General features: G+C 41.7%; 1 protein-coding gene across 1 annotated transcript in view; it reads left to right on the forward strand.

Moving 5' to 3' along the window:
• Positions 1-24,225, forward strand: part of TNPO3 (transportin 3) — a 2,808,908-nt gene that overhangs the window by 281,396 nt on the left and 2,503,287 nt on the right. The window contains exon 3 of the mRNA XM_044088630.1: positions 18,910-19,066. Coding sequence (XP_043944565.1) covers positions 18,910-19,066 — 157 coding nt within the window. The remainder of the gene's footprint in view (positions 1-18,909; positions 19,067-24,225) is intronic.

Genomic DNA, 24,225 nt, shown 5'->3' on the forward strand with positions numbered 1-24,225 from the left:
GGGCACAATAACCTCTCTTGTTCTAGATGCAAACCCTTTCGTAATTAGGTTGGCCACATAGAAGGATTTCCTAACCACCTTGGCAATATGATTGTCAAAGGAGAGATTACTATCTACTTGGGTCCCCAGATCCCTTATTACATTTTCTGTATTTAGGGGACTACCACCTATGTGGTAGTTCGCGGCTACTTTTTTTCCTAAGGGGATGACTTTGCACTTTTTGGCATTTAGCTTGAGGCCATGATTTTGACACCAGGTATCCATCTCAGTGAGACCCTTCTGGAGGATGTCTGTATCTGCCGGAGAGTCATTTATGGCCCCCAGTTTGCAGTCGTCTGCGAACTTGGTCAGCCATAGTCCTCATGTGCTTGCCTGTACCTCTGAGATGTATATACCGTACAGGAGGGGTCCCAGGACTGAGCCCTGGGGGATGCCACTTGTAACCGGTTTAGAGTCGGACCTAGAGCCTGCATCTCTCACCATGTGGGTTCTATCCGTGAGCCAATTGGCAACCCATCTCGTGACGTTGGGGTTTATGTTCAGGCTGGTGAGCTTGTCTATAATACCAGAATGGGGAATGGTGTCAAAAGCCTTTGTGAGGTCTAGATAGGCTGTGTGGACCTCCTTTCCCCTCGTCTAAAGCCTTGGTAACTGTCTCAAAGAAGTCCACCAGGTTTAGGAGGCATGGTCTGCCCTTAACAAAACCAAACTGGGTAGCGTCCAATGTTTGGAGGTTCCCAGTGTTTCTGTTAATAAGCTCCATGATGATGTGCTCCATAGCCTTGCAGACTAGGCTAGTCAGGCTTATAGGGCGATAGTTCCCGTGGTCCGTTGTGGCTCCACCTTTGTGGAGCGGGTTAACTGTTGCTTTGCACCACTCTAAGGGTACGTAGCCTGTATAGAGGCTGAGTTTGAACAGTGTGTTTAGGTGAGGGGTTAGTTCATTTTGGAGCTCATGTAAGATGCAGCCTGGGACACCGTCCAGTCCCATTGAAGCTGTGTTTTTGTCTTTGGATAGGGCTGTTTTAACCTGTGTGTCAGTGATTGCTGGGGCTGTACATTCTTCTGTTATGATTATGGGCCCTTTAGGGGGTAAAGTTTGCACTAAACCTGTCTGCCAGAATGTTGGCAATGTCAGTCGGTTCAGTGTATTTTGTGCCATTCTGCACCAAGTCAGAGCAGATCTGAGAGTTTCCACTTAGGTTCTTGACATAGCTAAAGCATTTTGTGCTTATCTTTGGAGTCCTTGGCAATTTTTCTTTCGAAGCTAGCCTTGGTTGATTTTTTGAGGGGATCATAGTTTTTTGCTGATACTGATCAGGGATGTCTTTCTTTCTTGGGATTTTACTCTTTTCTGTACTAGTTTCCTCCTCCTATTGTATAGTTTGTTTATTGCAGGGGTCCACCAGACTGGTTTCCTTTTCTTGGAGGGAGTGAGTCTTGGTTTTGCTTGGGATAAGCACGATCCATGCATTCTTGCAGGTGCTCATAGCGTGCCTTTGTAAGGGATTCAGCAGCTTGGACAGCGTTGTCCTTTAGCATGGGGGCTGTGAACCTTTCCACCTCGGTCTTAAGTAATGTGAAGTTTGAAGAAGTTTCCACTGCCCATTCCCTAAATTCCTCCTCCTTTAACAGATAGGTGGGAAGCGCCAGTGTGTCATTTCTGTTCTTTACCCTGCATCTTTATTTTAGCTGTTATTGGTGCATGATCTGAAATAGTTGTTGGTTATGTATCAAAACTTTCAATTAAATGCACGTGTTCTTGTGAAGTATAATTTTTGTCTAGCCTAGTCCAGTTTTTGTTCTTTGGGAAGTAATATGTAAATTCTCTCCAACCCCCTTCCATTGAATTTGTATCTTCCATACCAAATGTTTTCATAAATTTCTTCAAAAATCTACTCTCTTGTTATTTTTTTCCCTTCTAGGTCTCCCAGATACTTAATCACTGTTGCAAAATAAATTCCAGTCTCCACCTGGAAGTAATATTCCCTGCTGAAAGCTGATTATTTTTCTCAGAATTTTCTTAAGCTCCATTGTAGCAATTTTAGGTGGAATTTAAATACATGCCAGTGTAATCCTTCTCCCTTGTCTGTAGCCCCTTAATACTACAAATCTACCATTATTATCCTTTTTTTCCCTCCCGCTTCTATCACTATTGGAGCTCCTCTTGCAGTTAATATAAGTGCTCCCCTTTTCCTTAGTCCCATATTTTTGCTGAATAACCATCCTGAAATCTTTTAAGTTCACTTGCTCCGCTCTTTCCATATTTCTTCTGTTGCATAGTTATTTGCATTCTGCATTTTTTATTGTAGTTTACTACTCTTTCTTTTTGTGTGTGTATATCTGTGAGATCATCCACATTTAAATGTAATATGGAAATTGCTGTCATTATAAGAGGGTTATTCCCACCAGTTTTGTATAACGGCTTTTTAAAGCTTCTAGTTTGGTTGTGTTGTACATGCTTGCACTAATATTAGGCAGGTTGATCTTTTATGCATTTTTGGTCATATCCATTTAAACCTAGATCACATTTTAAAAAGGCTTTTTGTTTTAATGAAAACTCTCAAAAAAAAAAAAAAAAAAAAAAACAAATATCCCAAGAGTACCCCATTACCTCTTAACCTGATACTAACTGGCAAATCTGTGCACATCTTCAAATGTATTTTAATCCTCCTAATAGGAACAATTTAACCAGATTTACAGCCGCATTCACAGACTTGAATTAACCTATAGTGAAAGTTGTCCATGCTGAGATGCATGGTACTATCTGTACTTTTGCTTCCACTAAATGCTATCTATTTTTGTCTTATCTTTATTTCTCTTCCAGATGTAGAAAACGTGATTTCTTCTAGGAAACATTACCTCCTAGTCACTGAAATAAAGTAGTATTCTGTTTTTATTATCCCTTATCATATTGTCTCCATAGAAACATGAGAACCATTTACACAGTTGCTTTCCACTACAGTATTGAACTCTTGAGCATTTATTTGCTAGAGAGAAACTTCATTATATTCAGTGTTCTGTTATTTATTTGTTTCCCCTTGAAACTTGTCATTAGATCAAACCATGGGCCTTAATCCAGCTATTCCCCTATGCAAAAGTAAGGAAAAGCACATCGATTTTTTTATCCTGCTCTTTTCTTTCATTTTTGTATTGCATTGCTTACCTTTTCTTAAAACTGAACAAAAAGAAAGAAGGAAAAAATAGGTGCACCTGTTTACTTTAGTAACCCTGTTACTATCAAAAATAACTGAAAAGGATTTACTTTATAGCATGCAGACTATCATGTATTATAAAACTATTGTTTAGAACAAAAATTTGTTTTGCTTACAGTTAATTCCTCTTGCCCTGTTCTAAATGTCTTTCCAGACATTAATGAACTGAAGTAAGGTATATGCTTTGGAGTCCCCTAGAAATTTAACAAAGTCAGAGTCTAGTATTTTCATTCTTTTTTGTTCCTTTGTATTTCACAAATGTAGTTATTGCTTTGTAATCTCACATTTATTCATCTATTTCAGAATTGTTGGTTTTCCTTGTGTTGATCTCCATCTCCCAAATCAAGTCTGTGGATCATTTGCAACATGTTCCTGGTTCTTCTAGTCAACTCTTTTGCTGTTTTTCTATCTCTCAAGCATTTTCTTTTGTAACATTGGAAAATGCTTCACTGACATAGTTTCTCTGTTGGCTTTATTATCAGAAGAATAAAAGGAAGAATCCTCTTCTGATAGCTCACATTTTGTTGGACAAACTTTTGTATTTCCTACTTAGCATGGTCTGCATCAAAGAATGATTTTGACCCTCTAGGAAAAAGAATTGTGAAAATAGCTGGGATATAGCAGCTTGAATCTCACACTTGTTTCTCAACATTTCCTGATTGCTGGAATAAATTTACTCCTCTTCTGCCTGGTGTACAATTTCCTTTCCCACAAGCACTGTTTCCCACTTTTAGTATGTTGTCTTTCTGCCACAGTTTTGTCAGAATCAACGCTTTCTGCTGTTAGGCCTGCATATTAACAGTTAAAGGTTTGGGTTGATTTCTTATGGCCAGGTTTGGAGCATGCATATGATACGCCCTTTCAGTTAACAATCCCTGCTGTGGAATATACCGACCCAGTTGCTTATTTGTGATTTCATAAAATTAATAGTGTGTGTTCCTTCCTTTTCTTGTGGTACAGCCGAAAATCTCAAGGATTCCGTATGTACTCTGTCCTCTAATTTTGGTACTTTTTGAAACCTCTCTTCTGGAGCAGTCTTATAGCCAGCCAGACTTTTCTTCATTTCAGCCTGTGATTTTTGCAGTTTTGATAACTCATCTGAATATCTGTTTAAAGCTTCTTCCATTTTCCAGTCTTTTTTTGAGTTGATGCACTCTTAATGTGTTTTGTTTGTTTTAATCCGCTCTGAGCACATTTGACTTTTTCCTCTAGATTACTGGCAATTCTGTCTTGCACCAAAGTTGAAGCTTGAACTGCTTTTTGCTGAACAGCTGCAGGATTCTTCCCAGCCAGTGTTTTCTCTCAACCTTTTGAGATTTGATTTTCTTTCAAGTTTTCTAAATTTCTTTCTGCTGGCATCCAGGCAGTGCACTTGGTAACCAGTTACTGAAATTTACCTGAAAAGGCAAATTCACTGGCTCTCTTTTCTGAGTTTCTGTTTTCACACTGACAGAGCTGAAATTGTTGTTACTCAGTGTGCAACCATCTTGGAAGTCCCTACCTATTGTAGGTCTTGTTAGGTTAGTGTAAAGTTAGTGTAGTGTTTTCATGCTAGTGTTTTGGGTGTTAGAGGGTATAGGTCATCATTTTGTTTGGGTGTTCCCACCCTTGCTTGTGTCTAGCTCGTGTGTGTGTGTAAAGCTACAGAAATGTCTAGACATTCTATTAAATGCAGCTATGATGCTGCATAAGCTTCTTCCAGGGCTGCAGCCAGTGACTCTGTGCTACAGTCTGTCCTCCTCAAGGATGTCATGACCAAGCTTTTGGATCTCCCCTTCAGACATGTATTGCTCAACCTTTCTATGACAGAGGTTTTCAAGACTGAAGATTGGTAAAGCGATGCAGGACTTTAAACACATTTTTGTAATATTAGTCCCTTAGTATCAAAGAAGTCACAATTCTAAGCCATCTTCCTTTGTCCATAAGGAGCAGAAGCCCTCACAGAAGGGTAGGAAACAACCCAGGAAGAGATTTGAAGAGAAATCGATCAGAGATTCTATATCTGGAAAAGCCTCCTTTCCAGGTAAATCCCACCTCTGCCTATCTTCTTCCCCTTGACTTCGTCCAGATGTTCCCTTGTCAAAAAGACTTGCTTTATTCCTTCTAGCCTGGAAATTCATCACTACAGATAAGAGGGTATTATCTATCATTCAGCATGTTTACAAAAATGTCTTTGAAGGAACTCTGCTGAGAGGAATTCCACCACTGACCCCCAGTCAGGTTCATCTTCCACCTGTCATACAGGATCTTTTCGGCCAGGGTACCCTAGAGCAGATCCCCAACAAAGACCTAGGAAAAGGCTTTTATTCCAGACTTTTGCATGTTCTCAAAAAGGAAAGCATTTTGAGTTCCATTCTGGACTTACTGTGTTGTGACAGTTTAACAAGTACCATCTTTAAAGATCCTCTCCCTGCAAACTCTTCTGACTTTTGTCCTTCTTTAAGCTTTTCTAGTTTCTCTAGACTTAAAGGACCTGCAGGAAGTTACTAAAGTTCTCTGCTCTTTCTTTACACAGACTTTTATTTCTGTGTTTTACCGTCTGGTTTATTTATTTACATTTGTTTATCGGGATGGTCCCCTGGGCCATAGTGAGCCCATTTTCAGTGGAGGCCCAGGGAGAAAAGCTCCACACTAAAAAGAGCAATACATAGTATATAAAGAACAGTACACAATATGTACGCGTGTGTGTGTGTGTATATGTATATATATATATATATATATATATATATATATATATATATATATATGTGTGTGTGTGTAGAACATACAATATATAAACAATACAGTACAGTACAATAGATCAGCATGATTAGTACAGTGCAATAGAAGAGGTGCAGTTGACAGTTTAAATCTCAGAACAGTATTGGTACAAGTTCAAGGCTAAAGTGGATTGCACACTTGGAATTTAACAAGTTAGGATAAAGTAAGTAACTAATGTGAATGACTTAGTCTGACTAATTAACACTTGTGAAGTTGTATGCTTGAATATAGGTGATAGGCTGCACCAGCACTATAAATAAGTGTTTTGAGATAGAAATAGATATATCAGATTAGTAATAAATGAAGGTGCGGTAGTATAGAGAAGATAGGTTTTGTGAAGTACTGATGTTATGTAGTCCTATGTCACCTACATTCTTACCCGTGGGTTTGGAGCCGAATATTGGCTCCGACTCGGCCGATTTTACTAGCTCGAAGTCTCTCATTGGCTGGGCTAAGTGGGTATCCCATGGTGCACTGCTCCATATCCCCAGATCTCGTTTGCCGCTCGTGTAGCTAGGACGTGGTCTCGCTTGGCTGTGGCTAAGTACCTTCTTTTCTTGATTTAAGAGAAGTTTGATTCAATCAAAATCTATTTTCATAGCTATTGTTTAAAGCTGTCTAATTTTGTCTGGTGTGTTAGGCTTGGTTGTTGTGAATTTTTGTGGGTTTTTGTGTGGTATCCCTCTTACTGTTCCCCGGGCTAGGCCCGTTTCAGTTAGAGGGCCTAATTCTCCTCTGTTTCCTTCTGTTTTTACCAAACCGTTTAAATTAAAGGTTTTTGGCTACTCTCCCCTTCTGTTCCTTTGTTGAAATTGTGCTAGAGTTGTGTGCAGTTTGATCGCGGCTTTGGTGTTGTTTACCTCAGTGTCATTCCCGCCTTTTTAGAGTGAATGCCTGTTCTTGTATTGACTTGGTTTTTGTGTTGTGGGCGCAGCAGTTAATATGTCTAAGGATACGAAGGAGCATAAACCTTCAGGATTTAAAAAGTGTTCAAAATGTGGATACAAAATGTTCATAACTGATGGACAATTCCATTTGTGTCTACTGCTTAGGAGCCATCCATCTGCTGGAGTCCTGCAGCTTTTGTCATGTGTTCAGCCCTAGAGTTCTCCAAGAGAGAGAAAATAAACTAATCTTAAAGGGACTTTTGAAACCCTCTTTTGAAGAGGCTATGGATTCGGCTTCCAGTGGCAAGTCTAAATCTGGCAAGTTAAAAAAGAGATCTCCGGCTCAGCTTCATCGGAGCCTCCGGAGAAGATGACTAAAACTGCATCGACCTCCTCGGCTCCACTGTCCTCAGGGCCGCAGGAAGGATCAATATCTATGGAACCGGCGTCCGCTCCAATTGTATTGGAACCTCCTAGGAGCCGATCGCCTAGTATCAAACCTACTTCTCCTGAGAGGAGATCGCATTCTCCACCCCTGTCCTCCAAATCCTCCAGGACCCTTTCGGATGTGGATAGGGTGGCTCAAAAGCTCCTCCAGTCACCGGTTTTTGGCAAAATTGTTTTCTGCTCCGACCCAGTCGGCTCCGGAGCCCGTCCTGACACCTTCTTTGATCATTCCTCCTCTGAGCGCATCTCTGTCTTCGGAGCCGGAGTGTTCCGCACCGCGTGATGTTTCTAGGCCGGTTCCGATGCCCCATTCGGCTCCATCGGTACAGACATCGGCTCTGACCCCGTCGGCTCTGTCATTGTGGTTCGGGACTATTTGGTCGGGCCCGAGGGGGACATCTTGGCACTTATTTCGGTTCCGAGTCTCCCTCTCGGTGCTTCGGCTTGGGGAACTCCGATTCCTGTCATGGCCTCGGAGATTGGTCGCTCCCCAGACTCGGGGGTGGGGGGGCTTTGAGGCTATGCGGACCGCGCTGGCCAGGTCGTCAGCTACATCAGGTGGGTTGGTCACTCTGTCCCCCACCACTCCGGTGAGAGCTTCTGTTCACCACCCATCCGTGGACAGCAGAGCACCAGAGCTTAGGGATACCCCTACGAGTGGTCCCCAAATTTCTGAGGGTCCCTCAGAGTTGGTGTCAGAGGAGCCCCCCATAAAGAAAATGTGCAAGAGGAAGCACATAGACTCCCAAGATAAGTCTCTCACCTCTGATACTGACCTTGAGGAATTGGAGGGGTCCCCCAAGTCATTCTCTGATGATGTTTCCTTCTCCGATATCCTGGAGGTACTGAAACAGAGGTGACTGGCCTTCCAAAGCCCCTTCCAAGGAGGAGTCAGTATTCCTTAAGGCTTTCGGTGCTCAACCCTCCGCCTCCTGGGTGTCTCCACCCTTCGAACTCCTTGACCTGATTTGTCGAAGAGTGTGGGAGAATCCTGATTCTGTGGAGCCCGTGCCTAGGCATCCCAACAAATTTCTTTCCGCCCCCCCAGGGCAAAGAGTTTCTGTCTAAAGGTGTCCCTGTAGATGCCATGGTGGTGGCGGCAGCCAGCCAGAAGGAAGTAGCAGAGTCTTCCTCATCTGTCCATCCTCCTAACAAGGAGTCTAGGACCATGGTCCGGTACGGGAAGTGCACCCTTTCGTCCGCGACCTTTACCTTGCAGTTGCTGAATTATTTCTCATTTCTCTCGGCTCCAGAGAGATCTCCTAAAAGAGTTAGGAGATACTCTTGTGGGTAATGTTCCTGAGGCGGTGGCTCAGTCGGTTAACGCCCAGGTTTCTACCCTCAACTCCATTGTCAACTCATCCATGCGGCTCATTTCCTATGCAGCCGAAGGGGTGAGTAGGGCAGCAAGCTCAGGGGTCGCCCTTAGGAGGCAAGCCTATCTGCGCCTGTGTCACTTTGCGGAGGCCTTCATGTCTTCCTTCACTGACAACCCCCTTTGATGGTTCCTCCTTGTTTGGGACCAAAGTGAAAGATGCCTTCACCAGGTGCTAGCAAGAGGGATAGACCCCTGTCTGCCGTAGGGGTCCGTTTTTCCCTTCCTTCTAGGCCTTATCCCAAGGCCCAGTGGGGGGAGGGGATGTGGTTGAAGAAATCACAGAGGTTTTTCCCTGCCGCACAAGGTGACCTCCCCCCTCCACAGGCAGGGGAGGGGGGCGTTATTCAGGGGCCCCCACAATTCAGGAGACTGCGATTCCTTCCGTGGTTCTCCACACTCTCATTCCTGAGGGTGTGCCCGACTGCGCTTATCCGGAGCCAGTCGGGGGGCAAGAATCACCCAGGACCGATGGGTATTACGGATAATTTCCTGAGGTTACCTCATTCCATTCTCTTCAGTACCCCCGCCAGTCAGAAAAATACCGGACGTACCACCCAGTCAAAGGGATCAAGCAGCCTCAGATGTCTCACAGCTGCTAGAAAAAGGAGCTATCCAATGTGTCCCATCAGACCAAATCAGATTAGGGACTTACTCAAGATTCTTTTTGGTGCCGAAAAGAACAGAGGACCTGAGACCCATACTAGATCTCAGCCAACTCAACCATCACGTACACAAGTCCAAGTTCCGTATGGTCACACTACAATCAATTCTCCCATTGCTGGGAGAGGAGGTATGGATGTGCTCCATCGACCTCAAGGATGCTTCCTACCATGTCAAAATGGACAGAGCATCCAGGAGTCACCTATGCTTCTGGCTGTGAGCCAGTCACTTCCAGTTTCGAGCCCTGCCCTTAAGTCTCACCACAGCCCCCAGGGTGTTCACCAAATGTATGGCGGTGGTGATGGCTCACTTGAGACATCAGGGATTCCAGTTGTTTCCGTACCTGGATGACTGGCTCCTTAACGCCCCCACCAGGCATCAACTAGTTCAAACCAGGGACGCTACCATCAATCTATGTCATCAGTTGGGCATAACGATAAATTGGGAAAAGTCTGCCTTATTGCCTTCACAGCGTGTCACCTTTATAGGAGAAGATTTAGACACCATTCAAATGCGAGCATTTTTAACACAAGAAAGGATCACAGTATTACAACAACAAATGCACATGCTGATGCCCCTAAGACAAGCAAAGGCAAGACTGATTCTCCAACTCCTAGGGACCATGGCAGCAACTATCATGTTGGTTCCTCTAGCGCGATTACACATGAGACTTCTTCAGTGGCTCCTCTTTGTTCAATGGTCTCTCCAAAGACTCCCACTATATCATCCCATCTTACTCACGGACAGGTGCAAGCAGGACCTCTGTTGGTGGTTGTGCACCAACAATTTGAATGAGGGAAAGCCCTTCGTTCCACCCGTCCCTATTGCCACGGTGACCATGGATGTCTCCCAGATGGGGTGGGGGGGCATTACCTTGGCAGGACAGTCCAAGGCACGTTGCAAGAACACGAGATACATTTGCATATAAACGTCCTGGAGATGAGAGCAGTGCTTCTTGCGTTGCAGGCACTTCAGAAGGTTCTTCCTCTAGGGATAATTGCGATACACTCGGACAACATGTCAGTAGTGTGGTATCTCAACAAGCAAGGGGGAACCCGGTCTTACCCTCTGTGCAGAGAGGCTATGCGAGTGTGGCATTGGGCAATAGCTTCCCAACGGTTTCTGGTAGCAACGCACATTCCGGGGAAGTCCAACATAATAGCGGACAGGCTAAGCAGAGCTATCCTGATGCCTTATGAGTGGTCCCTGAGTCGCCTGGTTGCAGAGCAAATCTTCAGCAGATGGGTTCAGCCTTGCTGCGACTTTTTTGCCAGCCCTCTCAATGCGAAATGCAGCAATTACTTCACACTGATTCCCCCACAGGGGGAATCACCCAGGGACGCTCTGGTTCACGATTGGCCCTTCGGTCTGCTTTATGCTTTCCCTCCGTTTCCCCTGCTGTCAAGTGTGATTCAGAAAGTGCAATCCTTGGGAAGCAGAATGATTCTGATTGCTCCACACTGGCGTCGTCAAGTCTGGTTCCCCTTTCTTCAACCATGCATTGCGGACACTCCTTGGATTCTGGACCCTCAACCAGATTTACTGACGCACATGTCGGGACAGTTCCACTCCTCTCTGATGACCCTCTGGTTAACAGCCTGGCTACTCCACTTCCATTGTTAGTCGGACATCATAATTTTTCACCGGAAGTGGTCCATTTATTATCGTCCTCTCATAAACCATCCACTAGAAAGATTTATTCTAGTAAATGGAAAAGGTTCTCTATCTGGGCACTCAGTAGAGGCATTGATCCTTACACAGCTCCAATAGATTCAGTTCTGGAGTTCTTGTCTATGCTTTTCTATCAGGGGTCCGCATCAGCCACCATCAAAGTTCAGCTGGCGGCGAGATCTAATTTCCATGTAGCGAATTAACCTAGTCTCATGGCACACAGACTATGCAAAGCATTCATTAAAGGTACTCTGTTGCTTCGTCCCCCAGTGTCCGAACCTATCATGCCCTGGGATCTCAATTTTGTTCTACAAGCCCTTACTTTACCACCATTTGAGCCTGCAGCTACCTGTGAATTAAAATTCTTGACATGGAAAACAGCATTCTTAACAGCAATCACTTCAGAGAGGCGGGTTTCCGAAATTCAAGCCCTCTCCATCAAACCCCCATATTTAATCTTCCATAAAGATAAGGTCTCTCTTATACCAAACTCCTCGTTCCTCCCTAAAGTAGCTTCCATGTCTAACATGAATCAGTCCATTGAGTTGCCTGTTTTCTTCCCCCACTTTTCTAACAAGGCAGAATTTAGATTTCACCAATTGGATGTACATAGACAGTTACGCTTCTATCTACACCGAACAAAAGATATCCGGAAATCTGACCAACTCTTTGTCTCCTTTTCGGAAAACCGAATGGGTTCTCTGGTATCCAAGGTCACGCTGTCTAGATGGATAGCCAGTTGTATCTCTTTCATCTATCAAGCAGGAGGTAAAAATCTGCCATTTCCATTCAAGGCACATTCTACCCGGGCTGTTTCTACATCCACAGCCTGTCAAGCTAGATTGTCAATGGATGCTATATGTGCTGCAGCTACTTGGGCTTCTCCTCACACCTTTGTTTCTCATTACAAATTGGACGTGGTATCCAGGGGCAGGTCGTCCTTTGGCTCCACAGTTCTCAGGAGTATTTTTCTATGAGCCACCCAGGATGTAGGTGCTAGGGACGCTGTCCCACGGGTAAGAATGTAGGCGAGATAGGACTACATAACATCAAGAAGTTATGTACTCACCATAACATTCGATATAGTCCATCTCGCCTCACATTCTTACTTACCCTCCCACCTTCCCCCTTCCTGGAGGATTTGGAGGTTAGGTTGTCATCTACAGAGTCCCCTTGATTAGCTTATTTTTTCTATGGATGTGATGTGTGTATGGAGTACAAATGATTTTCGCAGCAAACTAGATCTGGGGATATGGAGCAGTGCACCATAGGATACCCACTTTGCCCAGCCAGTGAAAGACTTCGAGCTAGTAAAAAAGGCCGAGCCGGAGCCAATATTCGGCTCCGAACTCACGGGTAAGAATGTGAGGCGAGATGGACTACATACATCTAACGTTATGGTGAGTACATAACTTCTTGTTTTGGCACATGTGCACTACCATAGAAGAAAGGTGTTGTCTAAGGGACTTTTTTAGAGTGAGCTTGCTGGTAGTCCTACTTGTTGGTGGGAGGGTATTCCATAGTTCTGCAATAGTGTAGGAGTAGAACAGATGACCAGCTGAGAGGTTTGGCTTTTCTACATTAAGGAGCAATTGGTTTTCAGATTGCAGAGATCTCTTTGGATGGTACTGAAGTAAGTAGAGAAGAAAGGGCAGGGCAGTTTGATGGCTTGTATACAAGTTTGTGTGTAGTGGTTAAGTGTATGTATGTAAGATAATGTGGGAGTTCTAGCCAATTTAAAATGCATAATGAAGAAAGTGGTCAGATGAATTTTTCGCATTAGTTACACATTTTATTGTGGCATGTTTCAAGTTTGTATTTTGGAGAGGACTGGGTGTTGATAAGAGGAAGGGCACCATATAGAAGAGATGGTAGCAGAAAAGAATAGTATAGGGACAGTTTTGCAGAGTGGTTGAGGAAGTATTTGTGTCTACAGAGGATGCCCAGTTTTTGATGTGTTTTTCAGTAGTGCTGTGAATAGGTAGTTCAAATGTTAGAGGAAGTAGTTTTGTGTTTGGAACAGCTTCAATGATGGTGTTGTTTTGAGAATAAATAGTGAATTCATTCTTGTTTAGGATGGTGTTTTTTTGGTAAACAGCACAAGTTTAGTTTTGTTGGGGGTTTAGAGCGAGATGATTATTGGTCATCCATGTTTCAGTAGAATTGAGGGCACTTTGGGTGAGTTGCTGTAGTTTCGATGTGGGCTTGGCAGTGCAGATGATCGTCGAGTCATCTGCGTATTGGATGACAGTACCTTGACTAAGAATGGTGTGGAAGTTGATGAAAATGCAGAACAGAAGGGGCCCAAGTATGGATCCTTGGGGAACACCTGTGGTTGTGTTAAGGAATGGAGAGAAAGAATTTTACCATTTGGGGAATTGTTGCGTATTTGTGAGGTAGTTTGAGAACCAGTTTAGGGTTGGGGGAAAGATGCCTAAGTTATAGGGTTTAGTAAGAAGAAGGGGGTGGGAAACAGTATCCGAGGCCTTAGAGAGGTCAAGAAAGAGTGATGAAACAGTTTTTCCACCATTTTGGGCCCAGTTAACTGTATCTGTGAAGGATATTACAGCTGTAGTAGTACTGTGACAGTCCTAAAACCATGCTGTGTAGGAAAAGGGATTTGGTTATGAAGCAATCCTTATCCTGAGCGGACGAGTGACAGCAGATATATTTGTTGTGTAAGGCTTGATTCCTTCAGCCTAAAGCCGGGATGGCATACATAACGTAGCATTATTTAATTCATTTTTACCTACCTGTAGCCAGAGGTAGAAATTGAGCTGATGGAGAAAGCAAATTTTCTCATGTTGTGACTGGGAGTGTGAACTGGTCGACCGGACTGTACTGCAGTCTGCAAAAGTACTTTGGCTTAGCTTGGAACTTCTAGCAGAACTTAAACTGCAAGTGTAAATAGAGCTCAGAGTCTGCTTGGTCACTGCTGTCTGGCCTGCTGTGCTGCCCTGTTATTTCCACATTTCCAATTCCAGATCCAAATTTGAAACCGGTGCCTAATGTGTGTAGGAGTCCATGTCTTTGATAGACAGGCAGTCTGGCTGAGCACCTCACATGATGTCAGCCACACTTGTAAAAAAAAAAAAAAAAAAAAAAAAAAAAAAAAAAATGGAAATTAGGCCACTCGGGAATTCATGGCACCCCATTATTTTGCCCTCAAAAACTAGTAAATACCGAGGAATTTGGTACCATTGAGAGGTTATGCCTATGGGCCTTTCACTTTTGACATTGATCCTTGAATATTGACTTCATAGGCACCTGTTCCATTCCAGCAGTTTAACTGCAAAACATTTGTGCAGAAATATGTGATTGCCTGTTTGTGGGATACACCAAACATCTATGCTCTCTGCCTTTAGCCTTCATTGTGCATGATAGGTCAGAGTTTAGTGCTGAACATTCAGTACCTTTGTCAGTACCTCAAAGGACTTTGACAAGAAAAGAGAGAGATTCTTCTATATTGTCAGTAGAGTGGAAGTGTAATTTAACAAATAACTATTTCACCTCTTATTTCATTTGAGATCATGAAGCCTAGTCACAATCTTTGGGTACTCCTTCACAAGATATTAACTTAATTGAAGCCATTAGTTTTGTTGAGGAGTATTGTAACTAACCTTTGACCATGATTTCATCTTCAGTGAAGAAACTATACTTTAAAAGTTGTGGAAAAGGGGAAAATTCCTCCTTTATTCAAAAGCCCTTTACATACGGAATCTAAGCCATCTGCTTGATTTAGTCTCAAGTCCAAGTCTGCTTGTTGTTTGATCTTTGTCTGTTTGCCAGTTTTCTTTGTTAAATGAATGTTGCAATAGTCCTAGCTGTTGGAATTTGGCCACAGGTATTCTTGTTAGTCTGGCCTGACTTAACAGCTCAACATTCTTGTCTTTGGGCACAACAGATGTTCTCCCCTTTGTTGTCTGGCTGTTCACTGTATAAAGCTGGACTTTGCCAGCTCCATCTTAGAACTTTTTTGCTGCAGTTCATTTTGCAACATCAAGAAAAATGTCTTCCCAGTATAGTTTGCTACTTTTCAAGTTGTATAAGAGAATTTTCTTCAGTGGGGTATTTATTACTTTGAGTCTGTATCATATTATCGAAGTTTCATTACCGCAAACCTTTGTTCATTGAAACTTAAAAAGCGTTCACTTTCAGGAACATTCAGTTCAACAAATAACTTTCCCAAGCAAAGTAATGACTTGCCCTGGCATTAGGACAGTTGCACACAGCACAGTAATCTGATGATGCCATTTTCATTCATTCATTAACTTGTGGATCTCTGTTCCAACCCTCGGAACCAACTCTGACGTTGCACTAGCTTGAAATTTGAAGCTTGAGCTCCTCCATCCTACCCATAATGCCTCTTTCCCCCATGGGACCTGAAATCATCTTTGCCACTTGTTGAACAAGCAGTGAGGTTTTGGTGCCCTTGAGCTCCTCCAACTGGGTACCTTTTCGCAGTGAGTTTAATATAGCCAAAACCTTTTTTGTCTTTTATCTTCTGTCCCTGCCTTAGTTTTGTAGTAGAGTTTGGTAAGTTGTAATCAGGTTTCTGTTTACCATATCCTTTTCCCACTTTTCATTCTCTTTCTTTCAAAAAAAAAAAAAAAAATGTTTTTTCTTCATGTCCGAAACCAAGTTAAACAGGGCTGATAAGCCCTTAGGTTTCAAGAAGTGCACTTCTTGTGGGCGCAAGATTCCCTTATGTGATGCCCACAGAAGGTGCGTCCACTGCTTGAGGCCTGCACATTTGGGTAGTGATTTGTTTGGTTTGTGTGGGTTTTCACTCACAAGTTAATCATCAAGGGTTTACTGCCTGCTTCTTCCCTCTTACCGTTCCTTCTACTTCAGGGGTTCAGACCACCTCTAGAACGCACAAGCAGGCCCAGGAAACGGACACGTTCTCCCAGCAAGGTTGTCTTCTCTGTCAGAGCCTGGTAAAAAGACGCCACAACTGTTGGAACCGAAGGCTTCGGAGCCTTCTCCTTTGGTTCCCACTGTTGCTTCTCTGCCCTGTACCTCAGTTCCTAGTTCAGGGATGAGCGTTTCAGCTCAGAGATCTCCCCAAAAAGGACTTCCAGACCTGCTTTCCACATCTGCCCCCATCAGGTCTTCTCGAAATCTTATCATATAAGGAAGTTGGCAGGTTGATGAGGCAGTTTCTCGAAGCACAGGTTCAGATGGGGATTTTGCCTGCTCCTTTCCCCCCTGGATCCCTAAGGCTTTCCTCATTCCATCCCATGGCTCCTTCTCTGATCTGACCTTCGGTTTTGGAGTCTGTCCCGGGAACGAAGGTGTCAGAGTTGGTAGTCATCACGTCTTCACCTCAGACTATTTCACTGATGTGTTCAGTGCCGACAGTGGCTGTTCCAAGTCTCTCTCTCAGCCATAGTCTCGATGTTGGTTCCTGGGGTTGACTTAGACTCAAGTTTTGGAGCTGTTGCTTCCCCTCAGACCTTCAGCTTTTGGCAGCTCTGCTGTGACTCCCCCTTCAGAGTGGGAGACTCAGTGGCCCTGGCGGATGTCCATTCCAGTAGCCTTGGCCCCGTGAGGACTGTCCTCGGGCATTCGGAGTCCTCCCGCCTTCGAAGTGGTGATGATGGTTCTCTCTCTCATTCTGGGAGACCCTTGGTTCTCACCTCCGCTTAACCTCTCCCTGTCCCCACTGGATCTGTCTCTGAGGCCTATGTTTTACCACATGGGCAGCTGGGCCTGGGAAGCCTCCAGACTCCCATCTGTGGACTCCCAGATATCTTCTGACACCTCCCCAGAACACACCGTCAAGGAGATTTCTGGGAAGAGACTCTGCAAGAGGAGGCACACTGATTCCCTGGAGGACTCTGGCAACATTAACTATGATTTTGAGGAAGGTGAGGGGTCCCAAAGATCTCCAGTAGATGTCTCCTTTGGAAAAATCTTAGAAATTCTCTGCCAAAGAGGTGGATGCCCCCACCCACCCCCCACCCCCACCCTAGGGCAATTGCTAGGGCAATCCTGCAGGGATTTCTGGAATCTGCTATCTCTACCTCTACCCTTTTTCTTTCCTAAGCGGTGGTACTCTCCCACACTAACAATACTGCAACATGGGAATAGGACGTAGAATAGTTGTGTAAAATCATACCATAACCATAGATGTCATTCTCTTCCATGTTGCAGTATTTCTTCCTTCCCACCCATCCCCTCTGCAAGCATTTTCACCTGTCTGTGGAGAACCCTGGAGCATCACCTAGACTATGGTGACGCTGGGTACCCAATGGCACCTCGCAGTTCTGGAGGACATCATTTGGCTCTACCTAGTACATTATCTGACTGGACAGTTAGTTCTGAGGTTTGTGTGTGGAGATGTCACATTTAAGGCTTCAGGTTTATAGCCCTCCGTGTGACGTCCCATGCACCAACAGCAACCAGGCTTAAGCTTTTGTATAGGAGCTGATGTTTGGGTCACCTGAGGCAGAGAATCTCAAACTAAGAATACTGCAACATGGAAGAGAAGGACATCTATGGTTATGGCAAGATTTTACACAACTGTTCTTTCCTTCTGTTGAGCTCCAGGTATGGTTCTTCTATCACCAGGCTACAAATATTTCCTTTGATACTGTAAGCCAGCAAACTAAATCTATGGATGTCTGGGATAGAGCATTTTGGATAAGGGAGGAGTTTGAGTGTTTCCAGTGGCCACAAGCTCAAAATAACTGCCCAGTCAGACCTGAGTCCAGCTGTCGAGAAAGAATGAAAATGGACAACACAGATAAAACAGTATTGTGAGTATGTAACTTTTTTTTTCTTGTGGTGGTTACTACCACGAGAATAATTTTGAAAATATATGCCCTTTCTTGTATGCCCTTCCTTATTTGGTTTCCCATAAGGACATGGTAACACTGAGAACAAATCCCTCCTTCCTTCTTAAAGTAGCCTTAGAATCCTCTCTGAATCAGTCCACTGTCTTTGTGTCCTGTCCTCATTTTTATTAATAAGGGAGAGCAATTGCTTCATCTTATGGATGTGCATAAACAACTCTGATTTTATTTGCATCTCACTGAGATTATCAGAAAGACTGAGAGTCTTTGTATCCTTTTCCCTGACAAAAACTGGATAAAGAAGTACCTGGGAAGGACTCGTGGAAGGATACTGCAGATGATGGTTGACAGATGGAAGAGAAAATCTGATACAAAAGTTATGTACTTACTAGGATGATAGATGTGTTGTCTGCTTTTGCCCTTCTCAACTTCCCTTCCAACTACCATATTCTTTTGGTTCTGGAGTGACTTTACTGATTTATTGACAACCTGGTCATGTCTTTGCTATGTACTTTGTTCCAGGACTTCCTTGCAGTTCTTCGGTATATATTTTCTTTTTTGAGGAAGTGTAATGGTTCTTTCCTTAGCAAATGGGCAAACCCAGTCTGAGGTAATTTAGTAGAAGGGTTATAGGTAAGGGATAAAGCCTGAGCTTTGGATCCAAAGTCTGAGAGTGGCCAAAGTCTGAAGTGAAGCAAACAACACAGGTTTAGCATTATGGTAAGTATGCAACTCTCATTTATGTACCGTCTTTATTTGTCCATTTAGTGGACTTGCATTGCACTCTAATGACTTTGATTGTTATAAATGGTGAGTTTTCACTCCAGAAGAGTGGATGTTATTTTTGATTTTTGGAGTTCTCTTGAACCTGTAGTGCAGATTTATTTTTTTATGTATATTGTATTTGTCTCCTAATTGTTGGTCTAAATTTGCCACAGATGTGGCTTATGTTAAGATGTAAAAGACTGTTTATTTGCATTTTTCCTGTGTTTCTGAAATATAGCAAGTGTACAAACTTTTCATTCTTAATTTGGATAATTGACTTTCAGTGTTTCTTTAATTTAAATATTTGGAATGTGATTTTTTTCTAGGTATAGTGATGATATCAGCTCTCTCCCATTCCTACTGGAAATTCTCACCGTTTTGCCTGAAGAGGTGCATAGTCGTTCCCTAAGAATTGGAGCAAATCGCCGTACTGAAATAATAGATGAGCTGTCTTCACATTCTAGCTCAGTGGTTTCCCTGCTGGTGAGTATGATTGTGTAACCATTTACTTTAGTTTTTGTTTTGTGTGTTAATTAAAATAGTCTTATTAGATGGAAAAACAGTCCATGCACACTTTTTAAATGCAGGATTTTACAAAGTTGTTGTCTACCCACAACATGCTTTGCTCTATAGCAGGGGTAGCCAGTCCTCTGCATCAGCACCAAACAGACTTTGAACACATTTTCTTTGATACTGCAGAAGAAAGTTGCCACCAGAGTAAACTATTTTAGTGCCTGGAATCTTGTGGGTATCAGCTTCTAAAAAGTACATAGGAAAAAAAGGAGAGAGAGAGGGAGAGAGAGCAAATCCAGCACTTTGAGTATAATGGGTGGTAGATTAGAAAGGTCCTGTGAAATGTGGCTTACTTAGACTGTGGTTAGACATTTACCACTGTTCAGTACAAGGATGTACAGATTGTGCAGCTTAGAATGTATCATGGCGAAGTGGGTAAAAATAGAGAGCACAGTCGCCTACAGATGATTGTAATACATTTTCATGCAGATGAAAGTATTTTTACTGGTGGAGTACTGCATAGAACTCTTCCTTTTTAATTATGTTTAACTGAGCTTGCAGAAAGCGAAAAAAATCATGTCTCTGTCAACACAATTGTATATTGTGGTTTATACAGAAGAAAATATAAAAAGGATAAGACATGGCACAGTTGTACGAATGGCCTAAACATGCATCTTAAATTTATTAAATTCATTCCATAAAAACAAAGTGATGCAATAGGAAAACGGTGAACCATGGAAAGGGGAGTACAGATTTAGAGAAGAGATTATGGCAACAACTAGGAAAGAATTAGAACTGTATTAAACGATTATCGTGAAAAAAAAAACAAAAATGAATGCTGGTGGAATTTTGAGGTACATTGGGTAAAAGACAAGATTATGGATCCTGTTCATCCTGTCTGGTGAGTCCGACTGGTCTTCAGGCCCCTCATCAGATCCAGGCTGGCAAAATTACTGCTTCAAACAAGGTAACCACAGAGAAAAGCACCAAGTCCAAACAGTGATGGTCTTCCACAAGTTTTATTAAAATTATTCCAACGACCCAACCACGGCTTACAAGGCAAAGTGAAGTACAACTCAAAGTTTCGTTTTCAATATCAGTATAAGCATACAACGATTTATCTTAAAGAAGCGCCACAAGGGCCATATAAACTAACACCGACAAAATGCTCCCAAAGTGCTCCTCAAAATATTTACATGCTATTTTTAAAGTTAATTTATATACTGATTTTTATATTGCTGATGTGTAGGATATTTATCTTGTTATATCTTTATTAGCTCCTTGTTATTCTATTTTACTTCATTTTTTAAATGAGAAAAACATATATTTATTAATTGTTTATAATATGTACATTGATAGGTACTTTTATTTTCAATTCTGTTTCAGTTTTTTGTCTTTTGATCGTGTGTAGCCTTTCTTGCACTTGAGAATTTTATTTATCCTTTATCGGCTGGGTTAGGCCATTAGGATAATGGCCTCTCTTCAGTGGGAAACCTAAGGTGGCAGTTGTACTACTGGTGGAAGTTTGACCAGAGCATTGGGAACTTCCCCTTCTTGTCACTGTTGTGACTGGGATCCTTTTTGTACGAGCACTTTGTTTCTTTTCCAGGCACAGAGGTGGCCCAGAGAAACTGGGGCAGATGGAGAGAGAAGGAGTTGAGTGGTAAGAGAAAAGGAAGAGAAAGCCAATACTGAGACTGGAGAATGTGTGCAGGATTCTGAGGAGGAGATGTTTCAAAAAAAATCTGTTTGAGATGAATTGGCAAATGCTGGATGTATAATTACAACTCTCCAGTTGGGAGGGTTGCGAGATTTACTTGAAGAAATGGTGATGCGGGATGAGTCAGAAAATGAAAGAGATATTTATGGGGGGACATTATGGAGAAAATATAAAAGGAAGATGCAGAGACAATCCTGAAGAATAGTGGTGTGATAGACAAAACATATGTAGAAAAAGGAAAAGAAGGAAAGGAGGAGCAGCAGAAAAGGAAAATGCAGAAAAAATTGAGAAATGGAAGTATGTGGTAAGGATTCAATGTGAATAAGATAAAGAAATGGACAGGTATGAAGTGTGGGACAATTTAATAGCTTGTTTGGATGTAAAAGCACCTGAAGTAAGAGCATTTATTCTTATTAGCAAGCACATTTTGTGATATGTTTGAGACCGTGTTTCCAGTGGAAAAATTTCTTGGAGAATATGAAAAATAGAAAGACTAATCCATGGAAACTTGTAATAAAAGCATTTAACAGGAAAACAAAAGAAAATTCATGCACAGTTTTGAACAAAGGTAGAAAGAGAGACTCTAAAAGGACATTTGAAAACTTTATGTAAAGAAGTACTGGACATTGCAAATGCTTATGATGGCATATGGGATTGTAATACTATGTTAAAAATGTCTTTTAGCATTTCCCGGTTAGGGGTTGCCACAGCAGAACTCTGGTCCGCTAATGATTGGCAGTGGATTTTGTATGGTGCCAAGTTGCCAGCCCGACACCCAACCTTCAAAGAAGGCACACCCATGCACGCACCTACCTTCATGTCTTTAAACGTCACTTGACCGTGGGGAGGACATGTAGACTCCACACAGAAGGTGCTCCAGCCGAGAATCGAACGGGAGAACCTCTTAATATTATGCTAATATTATGTTAAAAATAGAAGGAGAAAAAAAATTATACATATACCAGGCAGGATAAATGTGGGGGTCTATATTAGACCATCGAAGTTTCAAAACTTCGAATGTTCTAATATCGACCACTATTCAGTGAAAGCTGAAAATATCGAAGCAACAGAAAACCGATTTTTTTCCTGGGGAAAGAATTTGGTTGTCCATTTCTGTTGCTTCGGTATTTTCAACGCTGTGGTGGAAAGTTACGGGTGGGGTTCAGGTAAGTGTGCGATTGAGTGCGGGTTAGGTTAGTTAGGGTAAGGGTGTGGGTTAGGTATGTGTGCGATTCTGTGGACGTGAGTGTTAGGGCACGGGTTAGGTATGTGTGTGATTGTGTGGACGTCAGAGCTAAGGCGGGTTAGGGCACGGGTCAGGTAAGTGTGCTATTGTGTGGACGTGAGGGTTAGGGCAGGGTAGGTTAGTTAGGGCGCGGGTGAGGTGAGTGTGCGATAGTGACTGACCTTAGGGTTTGGGTTAAGGTAAGTGGATAGTTAGTGGTGTGTGTATAGTTTAGTGTAGGGTTAGGTGTAAGATTTTAGGTGTGTGTGTGGACTGCTGTTTGTTTGGTGTGCTTGTGTTGTGTGTATGTGTTTTGGAACAGCAAAATTCTTCCCTAGGAAAAAATGTGCTGTTCTGTATGTTCGATGTTTTCAGCTTTCACTGAATAGGGGTCGATATTAGAACATTCGAAGTTTTGAAATTTCAATGTTCTAATATAGACCCTAAATGTGGATGGGAATAGAGGTGTCTTAAAATACTGGGGACAGCCCAAAACTTCTTTTTATGGAAAATGACATACTGATAAAAGATTATATATTTGTGGGAAAATGGGACATTATACAAAAAAATTGAATTGAAATGTTATAAATGTAACAAAATTGAACATTATGGATGGATTGTAAAAAGGAAAATATGAGTAGGGAAAAAGAAAATGAACAAACAGAATAAATTTTAAAATTAGTAGAAACAGAAGAAAAATTATTTGATAAAGAGGGCATAAAAGAAGGCTCTGAAATAAGTGATATACATTGGGAGATAGTGAAAGAAAAAAAATTTTTTTATAAAAGGGTTAGAGATGGAAAAAGAAAATTTAAATGGACAAGTACAAAATAAATGGGGCTTGGTATAATAGTTAAGGTGTTTAACAGACACAAGGATCAGTGTTTGATTCTCACCTTTGAGAAGGGAATTGGCTAAGCTTAGAATGGCCTTTTAAAACAGCTAGCCTAGAAATAAGTGATGAACTTATGAAACCATGAATCTAAGAAAAAGTGAAAATGAACATCTTAGAGAGATTTCTGTAAATGTGAATAGCATTAAGAATGTAGTAAGAATAGGGTTTTGCAATGGAGTAGTATGTGATGTAGATTTAGATTTAATTATGTTATCAGACAAAAGATGTTTAACAAATGAATGATTACAAACAGAGCAACTATGGTTAGGAAAGATAATCTAGAATTTGGGAAGTGAGAGATGATCTAGAATAGCCGTATTCTGTAGAAATACAGTAAAGATATCCGATGTAATTTTAGCAAATATTAACCATTGGAGATTTTAAAATGGAATGAACAAGTGTTTAGAATTGTAACACTATATGCTTATACTAATTGTAAAGAAAGGTAAGGCTTGTCTTGTGAGATTGTATACTATGTAGTGATAAATATGAATGTTATAATAACAGGAGACTTTAATTGTGATTTAAGAGAAGTGTAAAAACAAAGGAAATAATATAAGGAAAATGTTAGAAGTTGTAAGATGTTGAAAGTTAAAACCTTAGGACAAAATATCATGGACTTACAAAAGGGGTATGTATAGAACTGACATGTTTTATAGTATCATAAGGTTTAGTTATAGGAGAAGGGAGAGGTAGTTGAAACAGGATTTTTTCTGATTATCTTGCAGTATGGCTAGAGTTAAAGGGTAAAACAAGGAATATATAACAATAGACAAAGGAATAAGAAGGATAAATGAGAAAGCTTGGAATAAAGAAGGAGATATTAGTAATACAGTTATGGAAAGATATCAATATGAGAACATTTTATAAAAATTGGTCTGAATGGTGGATGATATTTAAGAAATAAATTTTTTTTTTTTTTTTTTTTTTTTTTTTTTTAACACTGGCAGTATGATGTGAGAAAATATAAAAGAACATATAATGATGCATTGGAATATTTAGAATGTAATGATAGGACGCATTTTGACAAAGACAAACAATTATATAAAAGAAATCAAGAAAACATACAAGAATTATTACATAAGCAAATATATGTTTCTAGGGAAAAGAAAAGAGAAGTATTACATTACTTAAACAAATTAGTAAAGGAATATGGTTGTGTAATGAAAGAAATGCATGTAAAAATAGAAATAACTCAGGAAAAAGATTATGAATAGTATAGTACACAATTTACAAGAAATGTAAAAAAAAAAAAAAAAAAAGGTAGTGAAAAACAAGGAAGCTTAAAA

The sequence above is a fragment of the Protopterus annectens genome, chromosome 11.part0, assembly GCF_019279795.1.
Source record: "Protopterus annectens isolate FY-2018-M chromosome 11.part0, PAN1.0, whole genome shotgun sequence".
In the NCBI taxonomy this organism is placed as follows: domain Eukaryota; kingdom Metazoa; phylum Chordata; order Ceratodontiformes; family Protopteridae; genus Protopterus; species Protopterus annectens.